Genomic DNA, 10493 nt, shown 5'->3' with positions numbered 1-10493 from the left:
GATTCCAGCAATCGATGCCCACTCAAATGTTGCTCAGCAGATACCATACACACACTTAACCACACGTACATTCAAACCCTCACAAGCATCCATTTGGTGCCTGCCTACAGCCCTTGCCAAATCCTATACTCCAGGTGAAGAGCGATTCTGCAGTCTGAGTCACTTCAGCTATGAAGTGACTTTTCTTCTAAACATCCAGTTTTTGCTGTGTTAGTCCGTCACCTAATCTTGGTCATGTGAGGCTGCCCCTTTACTGGATCATTCATATAATTTTCCAGGGATCTGCTCCTAGTTATAGTGCTTAATGGGCCAGATGGCTACTTTTTGTTCTCTTATCTGGTGGGCTGAATCCCCTCTCCCCTACCTGTTACTTTTATATCCTAGGAGTCTGGTGTTCACCTTTAACATGTCCAGGAACTAGTGAACACACCCCAGGAGGAGCTGGGGTTTGCTGATTCTGGACTCTGACTTTTGGACACCTCCGGCAATCTTTGGTAACTCCATTCTGTCTCACACAACACACACATACACCCACAAGATTATGACTATCTATTCTGCTCAGATTGAATTAAGTCCACATTTTACAAGTGTTTTAAATCAGGGGCCTCTATACCTGTGTACACAACTGTAGCAGGATATGGTGGTTTTATTAATTTGTGCTTCATGATTCCACTCTCTTGGAAAGCATTTTCTTTTTCTTTTCTTTTTTTTTTTTTTTGAGACAGAGTCTTGCTTTGTTGCCCAGGCTAGAGTGAGTGCCATGGCATCAGCCTAGCTCACAGCAACCTCCAACCCCTAGGCTCAAGCGATCCTTCTGCCTCAGCCTCCCGAGTGGCTGGGACTACAGGCATGCGCCACCATGCCCGGCTAATTTTTTCTATATATATTATTTGGCCAATTAATTTCTTTCTATTTATAGTAGAGACGGGGTCTCGCTCTTGCTCAGGCTGGTTTCGAACTCCTGACCTCGAGCAATCCTCCCGCCTCGGCCTCCCAGAGAGCTAGGATTACAGGCGTGAGCCACCGCGCCCGGCCTTTTTTTTTTTTTTTTGAGACAGAGTCTCACTCTATCACCCAGGCTAGAGAGTCATGAGGTCAGCCTAGCTCACAGCAACCTCAGACTCCTGGGCTCAAGCGATCCTCCTGCCTCAGTCTCCTAAGTAGCTGGGACTACAGGCATGCACCACCATGCCCGGCTAGTTTTTTCTATATATATTAGTTGGCCAATTAATTTCTTTCTATCTTTAGTAGAGACAGGGTCTCGCTCTTGCTCAGGCTGGTCTCCAACTCCTGACCTCCAGCAATCCGCCCGCCTCGGCCTCCCAGAGTGCTAGGGTTACAGGCGTGAGCCACGGCGCCCGGCCAATTTAAATTTATTTATTTATTTTTTTAATATTTATTTATTTATTTATTTTTTTTTTTGAGACACAGTCTCACTTTGTTGCCCAGGCTAGAGTGAGTGCCCTGGCGTCAGCCTGGCTCACAGCAACCTCAATCTCCAGGGCTCAGCAATCCTCCTGCCTCAGCCTCCCGAATAGCTGGGACTACAGGCATGCGCCACCATGCCCGGCTAATTTTTTGTATATATATTTTTAGTTGGTCAATTAATTTATTTCTATTTTTGGTAGAGACGGGGTCTCGCTCAGGCTGGTTTCGAACTCCTGACCTTGAGCAATCCGCCCACCTCGGCCTCCCAAAGTGCTAGGATTACAGGCGTGAGCCACCACGCCCGGCTAAATTTATTTTAATGCTATTCAGATGACTAGGTCATAAAAACTTGTTCAAACAACTTATTGAGTAGTTTTAGGAAATAAAAGATTTTTTCGAATTAAAGGGTTTGGATGGTTACTCAAAATAATACTAAAACATATATGACCTAACATATACTTTCTGCAGAGGAGGTAAAACTGCGGGGGCGGGGACGGGGGGGGGGCGAATGTGAGGCTGCACCAAGCAAGGGCAGGTGTTTGCACGGCAACTGCAGAACCTAGCAGGTGACGCCTGAACGCTGCTCCTTTCCCATGGCTGGACTGACTGCGCCCAGTGGCACCAAGACTGTGAGGAATCCAGACATATTTGGTGGACACGAAGTCACAATTTCAGAAGAATCACAAATTTACGTTCTTTTTATTTAACTTCCATAACACCTGCAGAGCCCATCTGGTCCCCTTTGTCCCCACAGTCCCTGGCTTATTTTTCACGTCCTAATTTCTCACCCCCCTCCCCCCGTTTTAGTAACTCCAGAACGCACTTGGTTTATTTTATTTTATTTTTGAGACAGAGTCTCACTCTGTTGCCCAGGCTAGAGTGAGTGCCGTGGCGTCAGCCTAGCTCACAGCAACCTCAAACTCCTGGGCTCGAGTGATCCTCCTGCCTCAGCCTCCCGAGTAGCTGGGACTACAGGCATGCGCCACCATGCCCGGCTGATTTTTTCTATATATATTTTTAGTTGGTCAATTAATTTCTTTCTATTTTTAGTAGAGAGGGGGTCTCGCTAAGGCTGGTCTCGAAATCCTGACCTTGAGCGATCCGCCCGCCTCGGCCTCCCAGAGTGCGAGGGTTACAGGCGTGAGCCGCCGCGCCCGGCCGCACTTGGTTTTAGAGACTTCATCTTGGCAGCAGAATAGGGGCCGTGGAGGGGCCAGGCTGGTACAGGCGGAACCTTTTGCGGCTCCCCTTGCCTTTCCGGATGGCGCTCCAACTCCTGAGCGGGGAAGAGAAACCACAGCGCCTGCCGCTGCCCACTCGACTTTCTTCCAGCCACGGAGTCTCCCGCTCTTCGCGCAACGCCCCGGCTGTTAGCCTCAAAACCCAAGCACCGAGAGGCGGCAGGGGGTGCGCTCGAGGCCCCGCCCACGAAAGGGCACGTTTGCGTGCGCGCTGCGGCGGCGGCCATCTTGGACCCGGGCAGCCCGCCCACCTCCTGCTGTCGCTGTGGAGGCGGAGAGGCAACCCTGCCCCCTCAGTCCCCAGACAAGCCTATGGCTGGCCTGTGCCCGCGAGACCAACAGCCCCACACTCCCCTTCGGCCTCCACGCAAAACCTGGAGCCAGTATTCTGGTGGCAGATTACAGCTCCCCGGGCGACTTTGGGAAGGCACCTGTCCCTTTACCTGCAAAGCGAGAGTTTGAGCACCATCCCTGCATCAGTCACCATACTATTGTTTGGGCCTCGATGATGAACTCTCGGCATAAAGCCTGGTACATAAGTGTTCTATAAATGCTGCCGAGTTTTCCCTGTAGTGCACTGTAGCAACCACCTTCCGGCCACCACTGCCTGCTCCCTTTTCTGTGATGGCTTCTGTGCCAGTCTGAAGACCATGTGGAGGGGTGAGGGCTTGGCAAGCCCACCCCAGGGGAGTTAAAGTGAAGCTGGAGTCCTCTTGGAGTTGAATGTGACCATTTTGGAAGGGTGTCAGAAACACAGACCCGGGTGCCTGGGATTGGAAAGACTTTGTGGATTTTGAAACATTGCAACGCCCCCATGCTTGTTATTTTTATCACCCCTGGCTGCAGCCCCGTAGGGACTCCCATGCAGCATAAAACTAGAATGAAAGCCCTGTGTGTGTGTGCTGGCTGTGGGGACATCGTGTCCCAGGCAGAGCTAAGTGTGGGGGAGAAGGGCCTTTTGGCTCAGCGTGGGTGCTGGCCCCAGGGAGGGAGAGGAATTCAGGCCAGGCCTGAGGAGGCCCATGCAGGTCCTCTAACATGTGCAGCTGCTCCACCAGCCCTATAGCCAAGGCCCAGCAGTCCAGGGGTCCCAACTTCCTCCAGACCTCTAGGAGTCTGGAGGCCCAGGGTGAGATTTTATTCAGTACTAAGCCGCCCATACATGCCAGGCACGGTCAGGTTCCCGCAGTCCAGCCTGAAGGTAGCAGACGACACAGAAATTACTAGGTGAGGGGATTACACAGTTTATTTTCAAACACACTCAGAGGATGGGGGGTGGCCAGCAGGCTCCATCAGCATCCCCTCCCTGCATTTGGCTTAATCAGGAATTTTCTCCCCTTACCCCCACTCCCTAGAGCTGTGCAAGATAGGGAAGGCACTCTGACCCCCACCCTGCGGAGGGATCTAGCAGGTGAGGAGCATGGGATAGAGTTCAAGTATTCACAGTTCCCCCATCCACACCCCTGGATTACACTGTGCCCGGGGCATGAGGGAGGAGTGGTGGTGAAAGCCCTTCTCCCACTCGGAAGCGCCAAGGTGAACTCCCTGATAACCAAGTCCTAAGCCCTGTAGTCTGGACAAGGAGGGGCCTCAGCACGCCCTCACCCAAGGCCTCCGGGGATGGGGACAAGGGTCTTCACCTGCAGTGAAGTGGTTATAAGGGGCGAGGAAGGGAGAGAACTGAGAGGACCTGGGGAGACAGGCTCTTGACCTGACCGATAAGTTCAGACAGCACTGGCCTACACCCACCTCCCCCACATATCGGGCCCAGAATCCCTGAGAGTCCAACTGCAAAGACAGTATGGGGTGGGAGGAGTGGGCTCAGGGAGAACTAAGCAGGACCCTGGCCCTCCCACTCCCAGCCAGTCCTGCTCCTGGGAGACATGATGCTTAGGAAGGGCCAGGACCAGGCTAGAGTCCCAGCTTTCAGGTTCTGACCTTCCAGAAACGCTAAATACTGGGGAACATAGAGTAGACCCACTGGCCCCCATGTCCCGGATGTCCTGGCTCTGGGCAGAGTGGTGGCCGTGGAGAGGAGGGGCTGTCCCAAGGGCATTATAAAAAGCTAAAACCATTAAAAACTTCCTGGGAGGCAGTAGCTCCCAGTCTCTTCCCCCGACCACCACCAGTCTCCCCAGTGCCCAGCACACAGGGCTAAGGGGAGGCGTCCCAGAGAGCTGAGGGAGGCTATGGGCCCCCTCTGACAGGATGGGTCCCAGAGAGAGAGCCCATTAGCACCATGCAATGTTGGGGCACCCCATGACTGACCCATGGGCAGGGGCCCTCCAAAGCTGGAGTGTCCCTTTGCTAAAGCTTCTGTACTTTTGAGGGGGACCCCTGCAGGGGAGGGGGAAGGGAGAAAGTTTGGCAGGGTCTCAGCTGGGACCCCAAAGGGCCCCCTCAGGAGTCATGAGTTGAAGAATCTTCGTACCACAAACTGGCCCAACAGAACCACGGCCAGAACCACCAGCACGTTCCGGATGGGGCCATTGCCCAAGTCCAGGGCTGCCACCTGCCGGAGAAACAGGGAGGTCATAAAGAGGCAGGATACACAGGCACCCCAGGGACAGGGTAGGGCTGGAAGATGCTACCCTTGGGCACTCACCCAGCCGCCCCTCTGTGCGATCCACCGGGCGATGCAGTGATGCAGCATGAAGTCGGCCACGAAGCGGGTCACCTGGCCCAGGAAGCCGGTCAGGCCGCGCTGGTAGACGTGCAGAGCCAGGCGGTAGCCAAAGCCCAGGAGAGCCACCACACGACCCCAGTTTATGCCACTCTCAAACAGGCTGTGGGCAGAGTGTCCCATACTGTCAGTGGAGAGCCCCCAGGAGGCCCTTCAGCCTGCCCCCCCCCTTGCTGGCTGTGCCTCAAAGCCACGGAGGCTGCCCCAGCCTGGGCTCGACGTGGGAAGAACGTGGGTCTGAGAAGGGAGAAAGCTCAGGGCGTGTGAGCCGCAGCTGGGGGGCGTGGCCCCGAGGGGCAGGTGCCAAGGGCACAGACGGGGCAGAGGGCAGAACAGTGGATGGAGGCAGCAGGGAGATTACCTGTGGGCGTTGCTGCTGGCCTGGCAGCCCGAGGGACAGCAGAGGGAAAAGGACAGAAGAGATTAGGGGAGGTCCTGGAATCACAGGTGTGGGAGCTGGCCTCTAGGGACGCAGGCTGGACATTTCAGTTCTGGGCACTAATTCTAAATCTATCACCCATTCCTACCGATACCTCCGGCTTCAAATCTACCCCAGCACGACCTCTCTAACTTTGGCGGTGACTTTGTAAGTGTGCACGTTGTTCTAAGCATATTTTCCCTATTTTACAAGCAAGGAGACGGCAGACTAGGAAGTTTTACAAAGGCAGTAAGTGGCAAAGCTGGGATTTGAACCCAGGTATTTGGTGTACTCAACGACTACACCAGATTGCCTCTTGGATGCCAGATTATAGTGACTGGAAGCCATTTCCAGGAGCTGGCAGAGGTTCGCAACCTTGCTATCTCTGGTGTGATATGTGGTTCCAAGTCAGATCTACAAAGGACAGCTGTGCTCCAGCTAGGCTAGGGAGCTCTGGGGGACATCCCCACCTCGGGGCCCTTCTTGAGTCCTGATCTAATCCATCCAGCCCCTGGTATCATCTCAAAAGAGCTGCAAGCTTAAGTGGCGAGAAATGAGGGGTCTGTAACCCTGGGAGAGAAAGATAGGGGCTGAGACCACATGTGAGTTAACAGAAGAGAACTGGCTCCCACACTGGGGAGCTCACTGCCCGGGCAGGGTGTGGCATGGCGGTGACAGGACATCAGAGTGATCAGAGCCCACTGCGGTGATGGCCCAGGTACCTCGTGGCGATCTTGGTGAAGTACTCATAGGCGTTCTCTGCTGTGGGCTGCAGGTGCTCCAGCATGGCCTGGAACTCTGAGTCATAGCGCCGGTTGATGTTGTCCCCGATGATGGCGAGCTGTCGACCCACCTGCCCCGTGGTGCTGTAGGAGCAGGAGGGAGGTGGGTGAGCAGACTGTGGGGCAGCTGGGGCCAGGCTCAGAGCAGAGGGGATCTACCTGAGCTGTCCCTGGCCTTGTGCACCCCGCCTTGGAGGTCCCTGACAGTGTGCTCAGACATGAGGGCTGGGCTCAGGAACAAGGAGCAGGCATGTGTTGAAAGGGGTACAGGATCCTGGATAGGTGTAGGAGCAACACCGAGAGAAGCGCAAGACCTCCCAGGCCACCCCAACTCCCGGGACCTGCAGAGACCCCACGTGAGCCTCTACCTCCCTGAAGATGTCCCTGTGGGCCCAGGGACTGTAGCTCACCTGCTAGGCTCTAGGGGCAAGGTGTCCATCTCTGGGTCAGCGAGGGCAGCTGCCCCCTCGGCCTCCTGCTCCTGCTGATGGCGGTAAAAAACGTAGCTGCGGAAAACCTCCTCTGTGTCCCGGGCTACCTGCTCCTCTGAGGATCAAAGCTGGGAGTCAGGGAGGGAGACGGACCCTGGCAGCCCCAGCCTTTTAAGTGGTTTGTTCTGCCTCGAGGCCACATCGGTTCTCCTTAGTTGACACCTAGTGCTTACTCTGTACAGAGTGACTCCTGGCACTTTGCATTCAGCCCTCACAATGGGCCTGTGAAGTGGGTGGTCCCCAGTAGAAGAAACTTCGGCACAGGGTGTCTAAGTGACATGCACACGCCAGGAGGTAGTCCCAGGGATCTGGGCTCCAGAGTCTATTTTAGTGTGTCCAAGGTGTCCATTAGTGTTTAGGAAATGTGGGAACAAAATTTGAAACTGTAGCCTCGGGCCCAGAGAAGTCAAACGGGGAGACAGTGACAGACGTGGGACCAGGACCCCAAATCTAGGGAACAGCCTGTAGGGGCTGTGCGCTCCAGCTTCCCCGGCCACCCCCCCCCCCAGAAGGGAAGGAGGGCAGCCATCTTACTTCCTCCCCCAGTCACAACAATCCGCTCCCGCTCCCAGTGGCTCCCAGTCCCTGAGTCTGGCAGACCTGACTGAGTGATAAGCCAGTTTACTTCCTTATTTCTCCTACCCAAGGAGACAACAGTCACGCCCACTCCCCTGCCCTCCTCCCGCCCCCGCCCCTCTGCCCTGGGATGGCATTGTGCTACCGCCAGCTCCAGGCCCCTCCCAGCCTCCACGGACCCTCCCCAGCCCAGCCTCCACCCTGCCCTCTGGGCTTAACCTTGACCAGAAAGATTCTTTTCTCCTTTATCCCAAGGGGCCAAGGAGGCAGGAGAGCCTGCCCCTAGGTCCTGTGTGGCCCTAAGCACTTCTGCTCTCTCCAGACAGCCCTCCAGGGTGCGGAATGGGTGAGGGGCGGGAAGACCCTTACCAGAAGTGGGAGGCGGGGCAGCCTCTCTGCACCCCTGCCAGGGAGGACCTGGGCCTTGCCCGGATGCCATTTTTCAGGTCTCAATGGTGGGCAGCGACAGCCTGTGGGGATGGGTGAGAAAAAGCAGGGGCCTCTGACTAGGGACGCCTGAGAGGTTGCCATGGCCACATAGGATGGGTCCCCCCTCCCAGAAAGACTGGACAGTCCTCTGGGACTGTTTTTCTTACTTCGCCACCTTGAGTCTGCTGGGAGGAGCAGACCTTGAACACTACACCGGCAATCCTTTGAGGGGGACGGATAAGGAAGGTGAGGCAGCCGACAGACTGCAGCATCTGTGCCGTGTCCTCAACAGCAGCCAGGGCCTCCAGAAGGGGGTGGCTGCAGCGGGCCCTGGTGGCTCTCAAGCCCCGTTTCATGTCACTCCCGGGCAAGTGAGGCTAGTTTCAGAGGCTGGGGGTTCTTTCAGCTGCTCTGGGGGCCTCCTGCACTGCACCCAGCAAAGGTTTATCGAAAGCTTGTCACCTCCAATGACCCATGAAGGCCCCACTTCCCCTTGGCCGGCCAGAACACACCTGTTTTCCAACTCAGGCCTGTGAGCCGCAAACACTTCCTGAGAGCCTGTGGTATACTCCTGTCACTTTTGAGTATTCTCCAGGTGATGGGTATCAAACTCAAAATTTACCCAGCAGGGTAAGCGTCCCACCCATTTTACAGGTGGGAAAAGTGAGGCACATAGAGGCTAGTGCCTGAGGCCACATAGCTAGTCAGGGAAAGTAGTTTGTTGGAATCTTCATGAGTCCACATACTCAACACTCATTTAAGATTTATTTTCCAGTGTGTGGACCTCAGAGGGTGTAGTTTTCCAGGGCAACTTTTCCTATTTCCCTCCTGCCTCCCAGTGAGCTGAGGGAGCCCTCAGGAGTCAGGGCCTTCTTCCCAGCCCCCTAGCCCGCCTCACACCTCAGCCCCACCACACACCTGCTCTCCTGTCCCAGCCCCAGCTTTCCTCGGCCCAGTCCAGGCTGCAGCCCCTTTCCTGGATGTGAGCCGTTTCACTTTCAGTTTGCACCCCTTCCGAGCTCCATTTCCCCCAAAGCTGCCTCCATCACCCTGGGGGGAGCGTGCCAGCTCCTGTACCCTGGAAGGGTTCAGCCCCACCCCGGGCCCCCAAGGCCTGGGCCCCTTCACCCACGCTCCTCCCACTTACGCCTAGGGCTACTTTCAAAAGTGCCCCAAGAGCTCTCTAAGAACGGGTGGCGAAGGGGTGGACCACCTGTGTATCCACCCTTCCACCCCCTCGGGGCCAGGACAGAGCGCAGCAGACCTTCCCCTCCACCTCTGGGAGCCAGATCTTGTTAAAGGCAGACCTTGCAGGCACACCGCCACCCGGCAGCTCCTTCCTAAATAAGATGCCTTCCTTCTCCCCAGTCTCCGCACCCAGCAGCCCTAGACCGCAGGGCCAGAGGACGCTGACTGTATCCCCAACTAACTCTACCACCAGCCCAGGTGAGCAGGTAGAGCCTCAGAACAGACCCCAGAGCCACCAGCCTACGCCACCTGGGCCTGCCCCCTCCCACCGCCACCCCCGTGCAAGTGGCCCAACTTCCAGTAAGAGGAATCCACTCCATCCCTACCTCTTGGGCCCGTTCCCCAGGGAAACTTGCCTGGCTGGGCTCTAGACCCAGTCTGGGGATCTAGGGGCAGCAGGAGAAGCTGTAAAAGTTGTCCCTGCCCTTGACCTTGGCTGACCTCCACTCCCATCCCACAGACTGCTGAAGAGCCCAGTTCTCGTGGTTCTCTGGCATCCAAGGCCAGAGCGAGAGGGGAAGCTGAGTGGGGGCAGCCGAGAGAGATCAAGCCCCCGCGGGGAGGGCGGACCTGCCCGGGCAAGCCTAGAGGCTGCCCCTTCCCCCGGCGGCCGGCGGGCTCCCTGCCGCGCCCTGGGGCAGGGGCAGCGGCGATCTGCCCGCACGGGCAGGACCCTCCCAGCTTACCTGCCGGAATCCTGGCCCAAGCGGGGTGGCTCGGCAGGGCCGAGGCTGGAGATCCGAGGGGCTGGGTCTGCTCCCAGGGCCGGGGTGCGAGCGGCTTCTGGGAAGGGCGTCAGTGCATCCCCGGTGCCTGCTACGGCCTCTGTGCCCCGGCGCGGCCCGAGGGACGCGCGAGGCTCGGCGGTCCCAGGTGCGGCGGCGCCCAGCTCCAATCTGCTCGCTGCGGAGGAAGTCGCTGTGCGGCGGCCGGATGCGGGGGCCGGGCCCGCAGGCTGGGCGGGCGGCCGGCGGCCCTGGGGGCGGCCCCGCCCCGCCCCGCCCCAGCCCCGCCCCCCCAGCCCGGCCGAGCGGCTCCCGCCCCGCCCCCAGCCCCGCCCCCCAGCCCCGCGGAGCGGCTCCCGCCCCCACCGCTGCTGCGTCTCTGCTTCCCGGCTCTCACTTTGCTCTTTCTTCCCTTCCTTCTGTCAGTGCCAGTAAAACGCTAGGGCAAGGAAGTTTCTCGCTGGGTGCCATG

General features: G+C 57.2%; 1 protein-coding gene across 2 annotated transcripts; it reads right to left on the bottom strand.

Moving 5' to 3' along the window:
- Positions 1–3891: 3891 nt before the first annotated feature.
- BAK1 (BCL2 antagonist/killer 1) lies at positions 3892–10244 on the bottom strand. Of its 2 annotated transcripts, XM_012746932.3 has the most exons (6): positions 9983–10244; positions 7989–8089; positions 6963–7098; positions 6493–6636; positions 5275–5455; positions 3892–5181 (listed from the first exon to the last, which is right to left on the bottom strand). In XM_012746932.3, exons 2-6 carry the CDS (start codon positions 8056–8058, stop codon positions 5077–5079), a joined length of 636 nt encoding a protein of 211 aa, XP_012602386.1. In that variant the 5' UTR covers positions 8059–8089; positions 9983–10244; the 3' UTR covers positions 3892–5076. The 2 variants fall into 2 exon arrangements, with proteins under 2 accessions (XP_012602386.1, XP_020142575.1); XM_020286986.2 differs by lacking the exon at positions 9983–10244 and having other exon boundaries at positions 6963–7036; positions 7989–8086.
- Positions 10245–10493: the final 249 nt, after the last annotated feature.

Source organism: Microcebus murinus, chromosome 5 (genome assembly GCF_040939455.1).
Source record: "Microcebus murinus isolate Inina chromosome 5, M.murinus_Inina_mat1.0, whole genome shotgun sequence".
Taxonomy (NCBI): Eukaryota; Metazoa; Chordata; class Mammalia; order Primates; family Cheirogaleidae; genus Microcebus; species Microcebus murinus.
The sequence above is the reverse complement of the archived record's forward strand: the minus strand, read 5'-3'. Positions and strand labels throughout refer to the sequence as shown.